General features: G+C 48.2%; 3 protein-coding genes across 11 annotated transcripts; 2 read left to right on the top strand and 1 right to left on the bottom strand.

Moving 5' to 3' along the window:
* The first annotated feature begins 2,244 nt into the window (after positions 1-2,244).
* On the top strand, positions 2,245-6,397 carry nkpd1 (NTPase, KAP family P-loop domain containing 1). Its single transcript, XM_084667977.1, has 5 exons — positions 2,245-2,567; positions 2,845-2,954; positions 3,395-3,523; positions 3,845-5,703; positions 5,934-6,397. The coding sequence occupies exons 2-5, from the start codon at positions 2,939-2,941 to the stop codon at positions 6,216-6,218; spliced, it is 2,289 nt and encodes a 762-aa protein (XP_084524103.1). The 5' UTR covers positions 2,245-2,567; positions 2,845-2,938; the 3' UTR covers positions 6,219-6,397.
* A 493-nt stretch (positions 6,398-6,890) lies between these two features.
* Positions 6,891-12,783, bottom strand: LOC146260733 (LIM and senescent cell antigen-like-containing domain protein 1). 6 transcript variants are annotated; one of them, XM_084667986.1, is made up of 11 exons: positions 12,616-12,778; positions 11,158-11,317; positions 10,909-10,975; positions 10,506-10,626; positions 10,152-10,301; positions 9,703-9,853; positions 9,244-9,336; positions 8,541-8,589; positions 8,325-8,400; positions 7,885-8,083; positions 6,891-7,518 (listed from the first exon to the last, which is right to left on the bottom strand). In XM_084667986.1, exons 1-10 carry the CDS (start codon positions 12,642-12,644, stop codon positions 7,945-7,947), a joined length of 1,035 nt encoding a protein of 344 aa, XP_084524112.1. In that variant the 5' UTR covers positions 12,645-12,778; the 3' UTR covers positions 6,891-7,518; positions 7,885-7,944. The 6 variants fall into 6 exon arrangements, with proteins under 6 accessions (XP_084524112.1, XP_084524111.1, XP_084524113.1 ...); XM_084667985.1 differs by lacking the exon at positions 9,244-9,336 and adding an exon at positions 8,894-8,986 and having other exon boundaries at positions 12,616-12,777; XM_084667987.1 differs by lacking the exons at positions 7,885-8,083; positions 9,244-9,336 and adding an exon at positions 8,894-8,986 and having other exon boundaries at positions 12,616-12,776.
* On the top strand, positions 12,406-17,304 carry lancl1 (LanC antibiotic synthetase component C-like 1 (bacterial)). Of its 4 annotated transcripts, none has more exons than XM_084667983.1 (11): positions 12,406-12,492; positions 13,223-13,361; positions 13,533-13,650; positions 13,942-14,152; positions 14,521-14,668; positions 14,983-15,129; positions 15,223-15,405; positions 15,510-15,686; positions 16,075-16,147; positions 16,282-16,360; positions 16,523-17,304. In XM_084667983.1, the coding sequence occupies exons 2-10, from the start codon at positions 13,275-13,277 to the stop codon at positions 16,356-16,358; spliced, it is 1,221 nt and encodes a 406-aa protein (XP_084524109.1). In that variant the 5' UTR covers positions 12,406-12,492; positions 13,223-13,274; the 3' UTR covers positions 16,359-16,360; positions 16,523-17,304. The 4 variants fall into 4 exon arrangements, with proteins under 4 accessions (XP_084524109.1, XP_084524105.1, XP_084524107.1 ...); XM_084667979.1 differs by lacking the exon at positions 12,406-12,492 and adding an exon at positions 12,835-12,920 and having other exon boundaries at positions 16,523-17,303; XM_084667981.1 differs by lacking the exon at positions 12,406-12,492 and adding an exon at positions 12,835-12,920 and having other exon boundaries at positions 16,631-17,302.
* The last annotated feature ends 1,199 nt before the right edge of the window (positions 17,305-18,503 follow it).

Below are 18,503 nucleotides of genomic sequence, written 5' to 3'. Positions count from 1 at the left end.
AAAGAACTAGCATCGGAAGAAAAGAGAGTGGGGAGGAAGAAATAAATGTTTGTCATCAGATGCCATGCACACCAACCACAAACTCCCTCTCCTCATCTCCATGGGTTCTAAAATATATTCTTACTCCGCGACCCCGCCATCTTTCTCCCTCTCTTTCTCCCTCTCTCTCCCTCTGTCTGGCTGTTTCTTTTTTTCTGCCTGTCTCCCCCTCTCTCCCCCTCCCATCTCTCTCTTGCTGCTATGCCTGTAACAAAGCCAGCAGCTCATGGAAGGTTTAGGGACCCATCTCCTTGCTATTGTCAAGTCACTGGCCCTGTGGGACAGTGAAGAGGTCTAGGTATTCCATAACCTCTGTGTCTCTCTCAACCACTGTTCCTTCAGAGTGAATGAATCAATCTGTCAATGATTGAATCTGTCCTCTTGGCTTATTGTTTGATACAGACAACCTATAGGAAGTCTCACACCAATTAGACTTGGCTGGCTTGTTCAAGTTTTGAGTATAGGGTCATAGGGTCAGCTCCCAGGTCAATAATACCTTCCACTTCCCTTCAGTGGTGGTCGCCAGGAGAGAAGGGGGGGGGGGGGGGGGTAGTGGGGTTGAAATACAATTTATGGACAAGAATTAGTCTCATACTGTGATCATGTGCAGAGCAAGCATCTTTTTCTGTCACCTCCATTCTGTTTTTCCCAAGCGAATGTAACGGCTGTGTTGGGTTCCTCCTGATCTTATAAACCACACTAAGATCTCAGATCCCCTGACCTCCAAGCACTGACCACTAACAAGCTACATCGAGGACTAAGTTTACCAATTCACCTACACCAGCAAGTTATTGTGTATTACTGTATGACTCTCCTTCTCATATCAAACACTAAAGCAATGTAGGCCTATTCATTATTTCAAGTAATTTGCATATTCATTTTAAGTATTTTCTTCAGTGTTTTGATCCATTATGTCATTCAAGGTCCTCTGTCCATATTTAACGCTAAGCCTTCAATACGGAACTGTTAGCAGACTGGTACAGTTCTGTAGCAGCAAGACTGACAAGCCGACAATGTTTCTGACGTTCTGATGAAAAGGTGATTTATCTAGAATGCTATGGATTCACAGTTTTTCTGTTCCTCCCTCTGTGTATTCATACCTGTCAAACACATACATTTTCCCTGACAACATTGGTGCTTCTTCAACACGGCACCCCCTCCGGAGCAGACGTGCTCGACGTAACGAGAGACTGACACGGACCGTTTCCTGCCTTGAGATTCTTCGACGCAATACTCTAACGCCATCTGTTGGTGTGTGTAAGAAATTCGGTAAATCAAAACATACTATCTGAATGAATGTCATAATCATTTCAAGTTTATGTTTATTTCAATCGATCAAATGCAGTATACACATCGTTTGGACTAGTTGAATAGCCTAGTTGAAAAACTATTCCACGCAAGTTGACGCAACCTTTGACCTGAATTCCCGCAGCCATAGCACCCTCGGTTTAATTTCCCCTAGACTTCAGCTGATTTTCTACCATCCAGATCCGACCTCGAAGCACAATTAATCAAACGGGTGTGTGATACCCATCTTCAATTAATCTAGAGTGTGAATTCATTAACCTTAATTGCAGACTTCATATGGAGAAAGGGCACGAGGAAGTAACGCCTCCGCAGAAGGGAGGAGATTCAATCCAATTCATCTTGTATTGATTTGTAAGAGACTTCTGGCAAGAAGCAATAAGAGAGTATAAGTATTTTCCACCTGTGATAGCAATACAACAACCCCCTCCCCCTCTCTCTCTATTGCTTTGCCCTATTATAGAGGCTACCTTAACTGTCTGTCTCACACGATTTGTCTATCTCTTTCTGTCTCACTTTCTCGTTCTCTTTCTCTCTTTCCTTCCTGCGTTCTCCCCCTCTCTCTGACAGTCGCGTTAATTAAAGTGGCTGAACAACCCCTTACTTGCTGAAGGAGAGTGAAATCCTCCCCAAGGCCAAGCACTTGATATAATCTTAATCAGACATAAACTAATTAAACTTCACTTCACTGCTTCAACAGCTTGCCAAAAGAGTGAAAAGAAATACTTCTTTCCCCATGGTGATGCTAAAAGTGAAATACAATCACCTAAAGAACAGCGATGCATCCTGTATCATGATCCGTCATTCTGTTCTTACTGAGGTTTCAACCCCAACATAGACCAAACTTGAACTCATTCTGAATGGCTAGCCCTCCTGCACTGAGAATATTTTTTTAGGCGACGTCAGGCGACATGTCAGTGCAGGCCAGCGAACATTCTTAGCAGTTATAGACAGGCTCGCAAAATAAGTTGCGTAAAAAATGGAGGATTTGTAAGCATTAAACATCATGAAGCCATGATCACTGGGAGATTTCAATTCCTGGAAAGAGTAAAACGTCTTTGACCCCGTAATGACGCTGTAAACTTTTTACAACCCGGAGGGTAAAGTTCACTTCGTCTCCACGTTCTTCCCGAAACAGAAGGCAAACTGAAATGCTGTCTTGTTGCATAGCCTATCCGTGTCAAGATCATGACGAATGATTATTGAGGGATCAAACCAACGAGGTCTGTTATATTTACTTCAAGATAAGAGCCGATTTTCTGTATCAAGAAATGTTTCCTTTTTAATGTAATTTAATTTGCATCGTAGTCAGTGGAGCTAGTTCAGTGCACAAGCACCGACACCGCACCCGCACCGACTCATAGCAGTGCATTTGATATGAACTATCTGGAACACCCCCCCCCCCCCCTCCCCTCCCTCACCTACGTCCCCTTAGTGCAGTCTCTCCTACATCCCCTTTGTGCCTAAAGCTGGGTTAATGTTTAGCTTTATTCTCAACAGGTTTTCCGCTTGCGAACACTTTTTCTTCTATTGTTTATTACGTGGAGCCCAGAAGACGTTGTATTGTTGCTTTCAGCCGTGGAACACAATTGCAATGCTGCTCAACGAAGGTAAGATAGATTAAGTAGCCTAAAAGAGAGACAGTGAAAGACGAAGAAAGAGATAGAATGTGTGAAAGAGATGTGAGAGAGAGCTGTTGACAATTCATAATGGTAGGGGAATGTAATAAAACTGAAAAGAGCCCCTCTTCGTTGTCTAACCTCTTCTGCTCAAGGGTGTGTGTGAGTGTGTGTGTCTGCTTGTATGTGTGCGATAGAAAAGTGCCTGAGTGTTGATTGATATGTTTACCGTCTGTGCTACAGACGTAATATGATGGACACCATTTAAAACCAAAGTAACAGCAATTCGGCAGCTGTGAATATGTGCTAGTTTATTATTAATGTGTCACAACCCAATGGTTAGTGTTTCAGATAAATACCAGTATGGTTAAATACCAGTATGGTTGTTAGTATGTTGTGTTGAGAATGTTTTTCTCTTTTCTCTCTTCAAGATTTGCTATCAGATAACATCTACGCATATGCTCTGTCCAAGACACTTATTAAAGTTGCTTCTCCAGTAACAGTTGGTCTCTACTCATCATGCCCAAAACGCATCAATATGATTCTCCGACATGTAGAAGGTATTTAGCGCGTGTCATTGCTGCAAGTTATGGTGTCAGACTTCCGGTCTGTCCAATACTGGAAACTCATTGTAAAGTTCAAAAGACTCACTGGGATTTGACTAAAACTTTGATTATTATTCAGTCGTGTTCATAACCATATTCATATAATCAACCAACGAACTGGACTGCCAGTTCTCCATACTGCATGATGTGTTATTATTCTTCTGTGATCATTTTCTGTCCCTGATCCTAATTTTCCATTCAGAATTAATTTCCTCCATTCTCTGATTATTGGCGTCGTCTCATCAGTGTTGCATCTCATCTCGTGTCTCCAATTAGTGCATATGGAACAGGAGGCCGCGAGGAGAGAGAAGAAGAACAAAGGAGCACCCGGGCCTCGTTCCTCCACGCCCTCCCTCGGAGGCCTCCTGCTCCTCCTCTGGCGTCTGCTCTTCTTCCGTCCCGTCTGGACTGAGGAGAACCAGCGGCGCCAGAACGTGCGCTTCCTCTACGTTCGCTTCAGCGCCTGGCACTTCCTGGGCAGCGACCTGCTGTGGGCGGGGCTAGCCATGCGTCTGTGCCAGTCCCTGCAGGAGCGCTTTGGGAAGCTGCAGCTGGGTCTGTACCGTGTGGTGCAGCACGACAAAGAGGAGGAGTTTAGGAAGAAGGCGGAGGTGGAGGACAGCCCGCACCAGTGGAGGTCCAAGAAGATCTGCTGCTGCCCACTCTGGTTCCTGATCTTGATCCTGATCCTGGCTGTGGGAGCAGTCCTGGCTCTCCTGCTGACGTTTGGCTTCCCACAGGTGGAAGAGGTGGGGGGTGAAGGGGAAGTGGGGGGTGCAGGGGAGGTGGGGGAAGGGGGAGATGGTCAGGGCGGAGGCGCGGGGGTTTTGGAGGGCCTGGCGATCGCCGTGCTGGGCGTGCCGGCGGTGGGCGTCATCCGCTTCCTCTTTTTGATGGGCAAGAATCTCGTCTTCAACCAAGACATCAAGATCCAGCGGGGCATGGATAGCGAGAAACTCAGCAGCAAGCTGGGCTTCATGAACGAGGTGAGGAAGGAGATGTCACTGCTGTCCAGCTTCGTCCGCTTCATGGAGGTCTTCGAGAGGAGGAGGATACGCGTGGTCCTGGAGATTACCAACCTCGACCGCTGCGAGCCCAGGAAGATCGTCGGGGTGCTGGACGCCATCAACATCCTGCTCTCGGAAGAAGACAGCCCCTTCATCTCCCTGCTGGCTGTCAACCCTGAAGTGCTGGTTCAGCAGGTGAACTTTGCAGACAGCTGCTTCTGTAAAGAGGACCGGGGCTACGCCTTCCTCAACCGGATTGTGACCCTGGCTTTCACCGTCCCCCCGCTGTGCGATTCCTCCAAGCGCAGGGTCTTTTACAACATCGTCAGCGGCCAGTCAGAGATCACAGAGGAAGTCGAGATGAAGGCGAGCGAGTCGAGGGCGTTGGGTGGCGCAAAAACGTCCCTCGTGTCAGACGCTTCCTCGATGGAGCGAGCGCAAACAAACATTCCGCTGATAGATAAGAACGACATGGAGAATCACCACCTTGTCTCAAAGCTCGGTGATGAGGAGGTGGAGAAGCTCATCCAGTCCTGTTTTGACAGCATCCTGGTCCACGGCAGAAGTCGCCTCCACAGATACCTCTCCGGCGACACCATGTCGATGAGACGGGTCATCAACTCCACCCGCGTTACCGTGGTGATCATGGAGGCCCTGAAGCAGGAACTGCCCTCGCCGGAACATATCGCCGCCTGGGTGGTGCTAGCCAATCACTGGCCCTGCCGTCTTAGCTGGGTCCTGCAGTGTCTGGAGGACTGCCAGCAGAGGGCGCTGATTGACAACGGTGACTCAGACGCCGCCGCCGTGAACGACTCCCAGCCGCTGTGGGAGCTGTATGCCGTATCCAGGGCGGAGCTCTACGTCATGAAGGAGCAGATCGAGGAACTGCTGGAACAGGATGGAGATCCGGAGATGTTTGAGATGTTCCTCAAGGTGGACTTCCGGTTTACGGTGAGAGACGCCGAGAGGTTTCAGCTGTCGATGGTCAACCTCGATATCTCGATCAGGAAGGAGCTGGCGAGAATCAGAGGGGTGGCCAGTCTGAAGGATCATGGGTGGAGCAAAAACCTTGCACCTCTACCAATCGGAACAATTATTAACATGAGCATGGAGGACATCTGCAAAGAGGTTCAGAACTTTGCTATATATTTACTATTGTTGAAATTGACATGATTAGAAAACATCATAATTCCTGCCAGTCATCTATTACTTTCATTATTAATAAGTATCCATATTTAGCAGTGAATATGTACTATTAACTCTACGCAAGTAACTCTACAAATGTATGTGTGTGTTTTCTGTGTTCGTTTGTGACCAACTTACATGATTTTCCATGTTGTTTCCCCCAAATCTCCTAGCTGGAAAATCTGAACTTTCCCGACAAGTACGCGGATATCGTACGAAGCAACAACCTCAGCGGCCAGACGCTGTTGTTTGGCAACACCGACGACCTCAAGCTCCTCCTCCAAATGACCTACGGCGAGTGGACAAACTTTAGTCTTCACTTCCTGTCCGCGGGCCAGCATGTCAACACTCACAGCAAAGCCCAGAGGCTAGCTCCCCAACACCTGATGCCCAGTCTGTCCAGGCAACAGCTCCTCCCCTCTCACCACACCTCCACACTGAGCCTTACTGTCCCCTGAGCTCTCTCTTGAGCGCATCTCTCGAGAGTTCAGGGGAAATGCATCTTTTGTGCCAATTGAAAAGTGTTTTAATTACATCGACTGTGCGTTAATGAGAAACAATACACCAAATATAAGTTCACCTTGGCCTGATAAACTTGTAACGCAGTTTTGCTTTCTTGTAAATACATTTTATTGAACACTGGCGTTTTATTGAACACATGAAATCCAGGACACTGTATAAAGACAGCATGAAGGTGATGTACATGAACATTAAATTCTGTGATATCATGCAACGCAACAGTCATGATTCTGGTCCATCATCCTTAATTAAGATACTTTTATTGTGAGCCTTTGCAAAAATAATACTATTATCGAAACATGCAATGCTATTTGCTAGTGGAACTTTATGCTGTTCTCATAAAAACAGATGACACACATAGTAAGCTAACTTTATATGATTGCATATCACAGCATTTTCTGAAGTAAAACTTTCCTTTAAACTCCCATAGATCACACTAGGCAATTATTTGATTAAAACAAGGATCCAAAATAATATGCAAAAGTATTGCTGTACCATACTAGTTGGCGAAGCTGCAGTTCAGTTGAATAGGGTTAAAGTTTCACAGCCCTTTCTCTGTCATTCTCAAGGCATATATTGTTACTCTTAGATACAAGGACTTACTGGTAATAATTGAAAGACGTATATTTTTTACTTGCATATTAGATACAAACATTCATATATATATCCAAGGCACAGAGAAAAATAAGAAAATTATTGAGGACATTCAGGTGTATTCAAGACAAAAGTAAAAGGTTGGCATTTCATGAAACATTTACATGACAAACTTTTACATCACCCAAGTCTGTATTGTTTACTTTCTCCTTTTTTACGATGATCAAGTATGAAATCACGTGTAAAGTGACCAGGTCAAAATGACTTAAGACATGTCTGACTTTTAAAAGACAGAAATCATTGCAACCTACATGGACCTCGCCAGTGAATTACGTTGAGCCCAGAAACAGAAAAAAATAAAAAAATAAAGTGGTGTTTCCTTAATCCAAGTCTACGCATGGTAAATAGACAGAATACATTACATTAATACCATGTTAGACTGAAAAAGAATAAGTATTTGGCTTCTTTTGGGAACTTGTTAAGGGCTTTGCTTCCTAGATAACCCTTGCCGTGACCCCTGAGGTTCGGCACTACTTGCGTCCAAGAGTCTCTGCCAGCTTTTTCAATCTCTTCTTCAGCTCCAGAGGAAACTTCTCGTAACACTTCTTACAGACAGGCTTCATGTCAAACTCCACAAACTTGTTCCTGTGAACGAAAGGGTTCAAAAACAGGTTCAAATTCCTCTGTTGACCACACTTGTCAACATGCTAGTTATGAGAATGGAATTCAACTGCCAACTGCCGGCCTGTGAATGGTGAATGTAGAGGACACTGGGGGGGGGGAAGAATGATGCCGGCTGGCAGCAGAACAAAAGCAACACGCTTCTGACTTCAATGAGACCAGCTGAAAGTCTGCGCTGTCTGCCAGTCATCATCATCATAACTTGGGGTCCAGGACAACAAAGTAAACAAAACAACATCACAACATGAAAAACATGACAGAGGAACCTGAAGAAAAAGAGGGAGGGAGGGAAAAGAAACGAGTGAAAGGAAAAGACCGGATGGCACTAACCAATGGATGAAGAGAAGCAGTGAGAGAGTGACGTGAGGATGAGGAGGAAGAGGAGGAAGTCTACAGACAGATGGCGGGTTTCTTTCGGCGGTCTTTGGCGTCCCGCTCGCGTCTGGCCAGGCGGCGTTTCAGTTCCTCGGGCATGCGCTCGTAGCACATCCTGCACACGGGCTTCAGATCGATCTCCACAAACTTAGCCCTGCTCCCCACGGCCAGGAGAGGTGGAGAGGAGACCAAGAGACAAACAAGAGAGGGGAGCAGAGAGGAGCAGAGAGGAGCAGAGAGAGGACAAAAGCCAAGCCAGGGACAAAAACAGAAGCGGAGGAGGAAAGAAGGCATGAAGGTCTTTGGTGGAGGACAGACAGACGAGGCAGGTTCCAGAACAGGCAGAATAGCCTCAGTACAGAACGCCACAGGAGAGGGGACAGACAAGGACTTACTTGAGGGTGAGTTTGGTGTTGCAGGTGGAGCAGGAGAAGCAGTTGACACACCAGGCCTTGTTCAGGGCTGAGACCACTGAGGAGGAGGAGGAACAAACCAGAGCCCACTTGCGTCAAACTGACACTATGAACAGGATACAGCAGCTGTGGAGCTCCACAAAGTGACATTATGTGAAGTCAGGACATTGTGTAGCGTAGTGACACAAGCTCTCTTACCGTCTCCTTCAATCACACGGTTGCAGTGGTAGCACACGTCTCCAAACAGCTGGAGGGGGGGACAGGTGCACATGTTAGGACCAGGATGAGTTAGGACCAGACCACGACCAAGACGGGTTAGAACCAGAACCAGGACCAGGACCAAGACGGGTTAGGACCAGGACCAGTTTAGTATAGGTAAAGACCAAGTTCAGACCAAGTCCAAGCAGGAGATGTGTAAGAGTACTGTGGTGTATATGAGAATATTGTAGTGTATTAGAGAGTACTGTGGTGTACATGAGAACATTGTAGCGTATTAGAGAGTACTGTGGTGTATAGCTAGTGTGTAAGTTAGAACTGTAGTGTTTCTTTACCTGGTTGTAGTGGGTCTCGCAGTACGCCAGACCTTTCCTCTCATAGTGGCGATGGCCAAGGAACGGCTTCTCACACTTAGCACACACAAAATGCTGCAAACACACACACACACGGCAATACGCATTAGCCAGGCAACCTTCAGCCAGCTTTCATTAGGTGCACATTATCAAGGCTGACTCTGAAGGGGATGAGACACTTCATGAAGGGGAAGAAAAACCACACACGCACAAACGATAACCATTCAGTTAGAGGAAGACTATCAGCGGGAAGATGAGGGTACAGCGCCATCTGGAGGAAGACACAGGCCAGGCAAGTGGGGCGGCTGATCAACACAGAGCCTTCTCCTCACCATGTCAAAGTGCCACTCACAGTAGGCGTGGCCCCTGCGCTCGTAGTAGGGCTGGCCCTGAACTGGCCTCTCACACACCGTACACACAAAGTGCTGAGGGGGGCGGGGCCCAGATGACAGGAGGGACGTGGGGATAGGAGGGAAGAGGAGGAGAGTGAGAGAGGATGTGGTAAAAGTGAGAAAGCGATTAAAACAAAGAGTGGGTGATGAGAGGAACCAGCCGGAAGAGAGCAGAGGGAATGTGGAAAAGACACACACACAAGTGTTTTACGAAGATCAGTGAATCGAAGATCAGATCCACCCAGCTAGAATCCCAACACAACCTTAGTGAATGAAGATTATGGGATGAGCCCATGGCTTCATTGTGAACATGGAGCGTTCTTACGGAGCAGTCTAGACTGCTTTCTTGGACGTCGGCGGGCGTGAGAGGTGGTCCAGGGTGAGGGTTTGAACGCTCACCTCCACGTGCCACTGCTTGCCCATGGCGTTGACCACGCGGCCCTCTATGGGCCTCCTGCAGGCTCCGCAGATGGGCACCCCCATCTTGTCGTGGCAGGGCAGGCAGTAGAGCTCGCCCTTCAGCTCCCTGGCATCAGATGTCAGCTCCTTCCTGCATGGGGGGGGAGGGAGGGAGGGAGGGAGGGAGGGAGGGAGGGAGGGAGGGAGGGAGGGAGGGAGGGAGGGAGGGAGGGAGGGAGGGAGGGAGGGAGGGAGGGAGGGAGGGAGGGAGGGAGGGAGGGAGGGAGGGAGGGAGGGAGGGAGGGAGGGAGGGAGGGAGGGAGGGAGGGAGGGAGGGAGGGAGGGAGGGATTATAATAATAATGCAACCTTGAATCTTTTTTTTTTTTTTTGCAGACTCGGCAACACCGAGATGGTGAGAGGGTTGAACACAGCGGTGGTGTGACTCACCCACAGTTGTTGCAGTTGAAGTGGTCGGGGTGGTAGGGGTCGTTCTTAAAGATCAGAGGGTGCTCCTCGATGATGGCGTGGCACTTCTGGCAGATGTACTTGCCCAGGCCGCGAGCCTTCTCCCGGTTATGGCACGGGCGACACAGGTGCCTGGAGCAGCAACCAATCGCAATACAGACCGTGAGCAAAACTCGCAGAGGTTAGACAGTGGAAGAGCGATGTGTTGTGAGGTGTGCTGCGATTGGTTAGGGGATTACGCACTTCACTTTAACATGTTACGGTGGTGTTTGTAGTTCAGCTGGCTGACCATCATGACTGGCTGAATGTAAAAGCCACACCAGGACAGGACCTCACCTGCCGGCATTCTTGACGAATCCCACGTCTGCCAGGACGGCCTGGCAGATGTCACAGCAGAAACAGTCTGGATGCCAGCTGTTGTTCATGGCTTTAATCACACGGCCAATAATGAACTCTCCTAGGAGCGAAAACACACACACACACAGACCAGCAGGGGGATTTAGTGATGGAGGGTGTGTGTGTGTGTGTGTGTGTGTGTGTGTGTGTGTGTATGGCGTGTGTGTGTGTGTGTGTGTGTGTGTGTGTGTGTGTGTGTGTGTGTGTGTGTGTGTGTATGGCGTGTGTGTGTGTGTGTGTGTGTGTGTGTATGGTGTGTGTGTGTGTGTGTGTGTGTGTGTGTGTATGGCATGTGTGTGTTTATGGTGTGTGTATGGCATGTGTTTGTGTGTTCAAAACTCACCACACTGGTGGCAGCAGGGAGCGAAGAGCATCTGAAAGTCATGCTCACAATACTTCCTGCCTTCAAACTTCAGAGAAAAACCAAAACACAAACTAGTAGTCAATAACGACCCTGTGTTAATTATTCGAAACCCCTGTTTGTTGAAAAACAAATGTAGGTAGGGTACTATAGCCGAGACTAGACCTCAGGAAAAAGGATAGCCTAGATAATAGAGTCAGAGAGAATAATAGAGGATATCGTTTGTGTCACCTCATAGAAGAGTCCTTCAGGAAACTGCTGGAAGCATTGGGCGCAGACGAAGCACTGCTCGTGGTAAAGTTCTCCGTTGCTGTTGACAATCTTCTCCGCCGGGGCGAAGCCACTCTTGCAGCGCTCGCATGCCGCGTTGGCCAGGGCGTTCGCCATGTTGCTACGGTGACAAGAGACAGCGGATTTGATTAGAAGTGATCCCGTTCGTCTTTCCACAGCGAGCCGATAGACGGGCAGTAGAGACCAACTGCATCTGTGACTGGTGAAAATCCATCTAGTCGCTCTCAAATGCGCTTCAGCTGACTGGCTGTTTCCAGGCGGAGTTTTGCGCCCTGGGTACTAGAGCTACTCCATTACATTCCCTTACTGGTAGACCATTAGTCACAGTCTGACGGCCAACAGCCCACACGGTTTGTCTCCATGGAGGATGAGTGTGCAGTCATAGCTGTTTGGGTTATACACACCCAGAACATCACCAGCACCAAGTCCTAATATGGACATCTGAGACAATCCTCAAATGCATTGTCCTTTTATATTATTTGTTTTATACATCGCGACGATGCTCTTACGTCGTTGACCACTCGTCTCAAGCATTTAAGGATCTAACTGTCCAGATGACATCACTCTCTGTCTGTACAGTCAAGTTGATCAACAGAATACTGACTTTTGACTGACTAAATCAATGTTCAGTCTGAGTGTAGGCCTATGTTGAATTGTAGCTGGCTTGCCATATAGACTGGACTCATCTGCCAGCTAGCTAGTTAATTTAATTACTAGTCTTGCGCCTCTCTGATGGCTCTAAGTTACACTTGTGGTATCGTCTTCCAACGCATTTCATTTTATGATTCACATGAGGGATTAGCTTATTCATAGCACCAGACCAAGAGCCAAGAAATTACAGAAGTCTACATGCCTGGAATTTAAGATTACAAACGTGTAATGCTCTAAATATAAGTTAACAGTTGATGTACTCATGATTCATGGTGAGATCTCTGAACAACTTGCATTTGTCTTATACACTGATGGCACTCTGGATTTCAGAAACACATTCCATAACGGTTCGCTAGACTGGCTGTACAGCTTCCGACCTCTTTGAAAAGTTTGACGCTAGCTATTAAACTAGCTAACTAGCTACAACAGTTACCATTAAAGTCAGCTTCCGATAAGGCCATAGTAGCTAGCATTAGTCTAGTCGAACAGTTGTAGCGAAATACTGTTGCTGCTAGCTAGCTAACTAAATGTGTCAGTAAAAGGTGAACGGCATATGATAGAGATGTAAAGGAAAGAAACTGGAAAAGCTGGACTACTTTTCCTGCATAATTTTTCTATCATACAGTAAGTACTTTCTCTTCTGAGTGGATAGCTAGTGCTCTAGCTTGTTAGCTCGGCTGAAAAACTGGTTAGTTAATAGCAAACTACTATATCTTAGCTGGCATAACCAATAAAAATCGCTCTTACCTGCCCGTCATTTCAGCCACCCCCAGCATCACCTCTAGGCAAAACTATTGTGGTTGATGTTTTGCTGACTACAAGTTCAAACTGTTCTAGATCTAAAGATATCACAGCAGTCTGCGTCGAAAGTAACCCTCCCTCTGATTTTACAATCGTAGCCACTCCTCAGTTCCGCTGTACTGTAGGACGCCTTCCTGAACGCTAGGTGGTAGTGCTAGCACTTGAGAAAAAGTGCGAGTGATAATTTTCATTAAACGGAGAAGAAGATTCATGACTGCTGCAACGAAAAAGCAGATATTCTGACTGCAGCGGTATGTTTGGACCTTATTTGTGTCATCAGTTTTGATCCATTCCAGACATGTAGCTACTGCAAGAAATACCAATTTTTGACTGTGCACGTATATTCAGTGTTCATGGAGGCAAGTGGGTTTGCATCATAGACCTATTGGTGTGCGTGCTAGAGCCTCTAGCTCGAATTAAGTAGCTGGCTATCTAACCATTGCGACTCAGGCAGTTATAATGATAAATGATATATATGCTTGAAGATGGCATGGGGCCTTTTCGTTGTCTTTCTCCACCTTACTTACATGTCCTTCTATTCTGTCACAAGCAGTTTGCTCTTTTGCCCGGTGGAGCGCAGTGTCATTCCAAGGATTGGAAACATAATGGACCAGAGAAGTCTAAACAACCCGTATCCAGACTATGATGGGAACCCTGGCTGTTCCCAAGGGCTGTTTGACTCTGACGGCATGGTAGGATGACAGATGAAGACATGGAATAGATACCCACTCTGATATCATTTCTAACATTCTGCCACATAATATTAACTTGTTTCGTTATATTTGTAAATGTCATGTGGGGTTTGAGAGGGCTCTTAGCTAGTTCCAGTAAAGTATCACAGGATCTTTGTTGTGTGTGTGCAGCTCACAGCAGAGTTTGCCCAGCGGTTGAGTGGTAAAGTCAGTGAGTTAGTAGCAGTCATGGAGAATGGACTCAAGTCATCTGACCCCAGAGACTGCACCAGTTACACCGGATGGACGGGTGAGGAGGAAGACCCTGGAATTCATTTCAAACAGACGTCTAAATACACTCTTCTATACACACGCCACAACAACTAATGTTTTGGGGCATCCGCTTTCATAAATCATCTGTATCTGTTAACCTGTACCTAATGAGGCTCCGTTTAGGAAATGATTCAGACTGTCCTTACACAAACACATATGAAACACATACACACTAGCATTAACATTTTTAATTACTGTGTGATCAAACACCAGAAATGGGTGGTAACGAAGTACAAATCCCTAACATGTACCTCTCTTCCTTCAACAGGTATAGCGCTTCTCTACCTGCACTTGCATGAAGTGTTTGGGGATTCCTCCTTCCTGCAGAGGGCACTAGAGCACGTGAGCCGCAGCCTGAAGTGTTTAACCCGGAGGCACGATGTGACGTTTCTGTGTGGCGATGCTGGGCCGCTGGCCGTGGCTGCAGTGGTGTACCACAGACTGCAGAGGGCGCCAGAGGCTGAGGAGTGCGTCAGCAGGTGAGTTCCTGGCCCACCAGAGTCAACTTAACTCTATGGAGTCAACATCCTGAGCTCACATGTGAATTGGTGAACTATGAACTGGTTTGTGGAGAGAGCAGTCGCAGCTTTGTGTTGTGTTTGGTGTACATTAGATGCTCCACTTGTGTTCAGTTCACTTCATGAATTCAGAAGGAATTTGAACTCTAGGAGTCCTCAACTTTCCTCTTCTTGTTCCCCCTTCTCTCCCTCCTCCTCCCTCGACCCCCCACCCCCTCCTCCTTTTCCTCCTCTTCTTCCTCCTCTCCCTATTCCCCTTCCTCCTCCTCCCCTCTACCCCCCTGCTCCTCCTCCTGCTCCTCCTCCTGCTCCTGCTCCTCCTCCTCCAGACTCCTCCAGCTCCACCAGAGGGTGGTGAAGGGTTCTGGGGATCTTCCTGATGAGCTGCTGTATGGCAGGGTGGGCTACCTCTCCTCTCTCCTCTACGTCAGCCAGCAGCTGGGCCAGGACAGGGTCCCCACCCAGTACATCCAGCAGGTCAGACTAATTCAGCTGTTACAGTAGGACGCTCGCCTGGTTAAACTTGAGCTGTTTGTTTATCAAGTCAGTGTGTCAATGATGAGTCAGTAAGTCTCTACTTTATAGAAAGCCTTCACGTTTTTGACATTTGGACACTCTCATCCACAGCGACGTATAAATAGTGCGTATAGTAAGGGCAGAAGGGCGTTATTTCAGTGTAATAGTATTACAGTAGTTTTACTGCTGGCCTCTAAGTAGGTATTGTCAATATGTTAAGGGATTCAATTTTTGTTTGGTTCTATTCAGTGCTGTGTTCATGGCTGTTGTCCCAGATCTGTGAGGCTGTGTTGGTGTCAGGGGAGAGTCAGGCCCGAAGCTTTCACGTCCAGGACCGGAGTCCTCTGATGTACGAGTGGTACCAGGAGCAGTACGTAGGCTCCGCCCACGGCCTCGCTGGAATCTACTACTTCCTCATGCAGGTGAAGCTGATTGGCTGAACAAAGCCGAGCACACGTCTTATTGGTCTGAAAGTTACGCGCCTCCCCGGTGACCGACTGGTCTGTTCCCTACAGCCAGGGTTCGTGGCGGGCGAGGAGCGGGTCGCCAGGCTGGTCAAGCCCAGCGTGGATCACGTCTGCCGCCTCAAGTTTCCCTCAGGGAACTACCCTCCCTGCGTAGGCGACACCCGCGACCAGCTGGTCCACTGGTGCCACGGCTCCCCAGGCGTGGTCTACATGCTCCTGCAGGCCTACAAGGTACACCCCGGGGGCCTGTCTCAATACTCCAACCTGCCATCCTTCTGTCTCTCCTCCCACGAGGCTGATGGTGGCTGGATGCGTGCTCTCTGTGTCCTCCCCAGGTGTTTGGTATGGCCCAGTACCTGGAGGATGCGCTGCAGTGTGGGGACGTGGTGTGGCAGAGGGGCCTGCTGAAGAAGGGCTACGGCCTCTGTCACGGCGCAGCAGGGAACGCCTACACCTTCCTGGCCCTCTACAAGCTCACCCGCGAGCCCAAACACCTATACAGGGCGTGCATGGTGAGGAGGAAGTGGTTTGGAGATTCCACTCGGTTTGGTTAACTCTCAGCGAGTGTCAGTCAGCCGTGATTAGATTAGACATCGGAGATGATTCCGTCTCTGCTGGAGAGATTCCAGGTGGCACACGTCCCATGTGCTGTTCAATTAATACGCTGCTATTTGGGTAGAGCTAGAAATAGACCTGCCAGATATGTGGCAAAGCTATGCATCACCTCCCCAGGGAGTTGGGAAGGCATTGTGATCACAATTTGATCTGCTCAGAAGCTTCTCACATTTCACTTTGGAAAGCGCTCTTTCAGCGGGGGTTTCTAGAATAGCTTAGAAGTCACATGGCAGGAGTTGGGCTCTGACTGATGTGATGCCCTGGTTCTTATATATTTGTTTGTAGTTTGCAGACTGGTGTATGAACTACGGAAAACATGGATGCCGCACCCCAGACACCCCATTCTCACTCTTTGAAGGTAGCGTATGATTTATAATGACGAAAATATATACATTTCAACAGAATATTGTGATTGTGAGTCCAGTGTTTAGGTTGTAGATCCTCATTAGATCAATGCTGACAGAATCTTGATGCGTCATTTCCTGTCTGTAGGCATGGCCGGCACTATCTACTTCCTGGCTGATCTTCTGCAGCCAATGAAATCAAAGTTCCCAGCCTTTGAGGTGTAAAGGTATTCATAATAAGCCCCACCCACTGTGGATTATATCTGCAGCGCTGCTCTGTCTCACTCTCTCTCTCTCTGTTTTATCCTCTGTCACTCTCTCACTCTCTCTCTCTCTCTCTCTCTCTCTCTCTCTCTCTCTCTGTCTATTTTGCCTTCTCTCTCTCTTAGTCTCTCACTCACCCTCTCCCTCTTTCACGGTCATTCTGTCCCACTCCCTCTCTATCACACTCTCTCCATTTGTGTCTCTCTCTGTCACTATCTCTTTTCCCCTCCCAGTCTAGAGTCAGAATCAAGGTGGGGTGTCCCTTCCCACAGTATTTTCTCATTCAGCTGATTGGTGGGTGAGTCTCATTCAGCTGATTGGTGGGTGAGTCTCACCAGCTGATTGGTGTGTTTCTGCTGATCAGACTGACAGATCTAGAGTTTACTAATCTGCTGTTCCCATAGTGCATGTCACACTCCATCCCATAATATAAGGAAGTCATGTATATCATCGAGTAGCCTGATTACAAAGAATGTGCATTTTGTAAGGAGAAGGCAATTCTCATATTATTATTTTTTATTTAGTTTACATATACAATATGTATTTCAATGTAATTATTGATGTTTCAAGAAAATGTGTCACATCTCTGTTTGGCCAAATTTGCACTGCAACATCTAAATTAGTCTGACAAATAATTGGTAAGTGAACTTAAGATTTCATATAGACTGCTCTTCATTTTGAGCAGATTGTAGAAACTTTGTTTTGTAAATAATACAGCAACAATTTTGGCTATTGCCTAATAAATTAAGTGAACTGACAATCATGTTTGCTGAAACCTTTGTCTTGTTGTCTCCACAATAAACAAATAACTTTTACTCAGTACAATCTTATCAGTTTTGGTATTTACATTATGACTGACGTGTAGTAATACAATAAAGCCACAAGGGGGCAAGCAGGCTTGTGTGTCACATGCAGACCCTGGTCAATGTTCTGAATGGACCACTGTCCACTGCAGCCCGCTTAAACACCAGTGACCTTCATGATTATGCAACTGCTGCTCACCCCTACAAACAACAACAATAGTCTCCCCTGAGTTTTACCTTCTTTCATTCACGGTCCTGAAATTTGCCATGTTTTATTTAACTGAAGTCTCCGTGCTCTCTATCAAGTAGCTGCATGCAGCCTCACCAGTATGGTGAAATGTGTTTTGAGTTGCTTGACCGTGTGGGCTAGTTGGACGCCGGGGTAAGGACCCCTCTGCTGTGGAACTCTCTTTGCACCCTGTACTCCAAATAAGGCTCACGTAACTGTCTGAGACGCAGCCAGCCATCCACACAATGCCCCCACTCTTTTTTAAGACTCCCCAAGCGCCTTTACGAAGTGGCTGGCCTGGACCCCCCTGGGAGGAGGGGGGGAGGGGAGGGGAGGGGAGGGGAGGGGAGGGGAGGGGGGGAGGGGAGGGGAGGGGAGGAGGGGGGAGGGGAGGGGGGGGGAGGGGAGGAGGGGGGAGGGGAGGGGAGGGGAGGGGAGGGGAGGGGAGGGGAGGGGGGGAGGGGAGGGGAGGGGAGGGGGGGAGGGGAGGGGAGGGGGGGGGGGAGAGGGAGGGGAGGGGAGGGGAGGGGGGGAGGGGAGGGGAGGGGAGGGGAGGGGAGGGGAGGGGAGGGGAGGGGAGGGGGGGAGGGGAGGGGGGGAGGGGAGGGGAGGGAGAATGTCCCAGAGACCCTTGAGAAGCCCCCCCCCACACACACACACACACACACACACAGCTCCACTATTGCCAACTCTTGCTCCACCGAGGGAGGGAGGGAGGGAGGGAGGGAGGGAGGGAGGGAGGGAGGGAGGGAGGGAGGGAGGGAGGGAGGGAGGGAGGGAGGGAGGGAGGGAAAGGAAGAGAAACCAAACTCCTCTAGCAGTGAAGGGTGAAAGGGGGAGGAGTGGAGGAGGGGGAAGGGTGAAGGGGGAGTAAAAATAGCGCTCATCTGTCCAGGGGCGCGGTCTCTGTGGCATGTCTTCCAGTCCTCCAGATCACCTCTTCCAGAACAGGACAGATGACAGACACACCAGCTCCCTGATCCCTAGTCTGTGTATCTCTCTACAGGCCTCTCTATTGGCCCCTCATGGGAGCCCAAGTCCTCTCTCAGTAGCTTGAACATGTTTTTATCTGTC

This window comes from Hypomesus nipponensis, chromosome 12 (genome assembly GCF_054491055.1).
Source record: "Hypomesus nipponensis isolate SF chromosome 12, ASM5449105v1, whole genome shotgun sequence".
Classification (NCBI taxonomy): Eukaryota; Metazoa; Chordata; class Actinopteri; order Osmeriformes; family Osmeridae; genus Hypomesus; species Hypomesus nipponensis.
This window is presented reverse-complemented; position numbering and strand designations above follow the sequence as displayed.

Coding starts and splice junctions, on each gene's coding strand:
- nkpd1 (XM_084667977.1), top strand. Junction 3,524..3,844: donor GATTCTCCGACATGTAGAAG/GTATTTAGCGCG, acceptor GTCTCCAATTAG/TGCATATGGAACAGGAGGCC. Junction 5,704..5,933: donor TGGAGGACATCTGCAAAGAG/GTTCAGAACTTT, acceptor CAAATCTCCTAG/CTGGAAAATCTGAACTTTCC.
- lancl1 (XM_084667983.1), top strand. CDS start 13,275: ATGGACCAGAGAAGTCTAAACAACCCGTATCCAGACTATGATGGGAAC. Junction 13,651..13,941: donor CAGTTACACCGGATGGACGG/GTGAGGAGGAAG, acceptor TTCCTTCAACAG/GTATAGCGCTTCTCTACCTG. Junction 14,153..14,520: donor GCTGAGGAGTGCGTCAGCAG/GTGAGTTCCTGG, acceptor CTCCTCCTCCAG/ACTCCTCCAGCTCCACCAGA.
- LOC146260733 (XM_084667984.1), bottom strand. CDS start 12,644: ATGCTGGGGGTGGCTGAAATGACGGGCAG. Junction 10,976..11,157: donor CTGAAGGACTCTTCTATGAG/GTGACACAAACG, acceptor TTTTCTCTGAAG/TTTGAAGGCAGGAAGTATTG. Junction 8,987..9,702: donor GCAAGCAGTGGCACGTGGAG/GTGAGCGTTCAA, acceptor GTGTGTTTGCAG/CATTTTGTGTGTGCTAAGTG.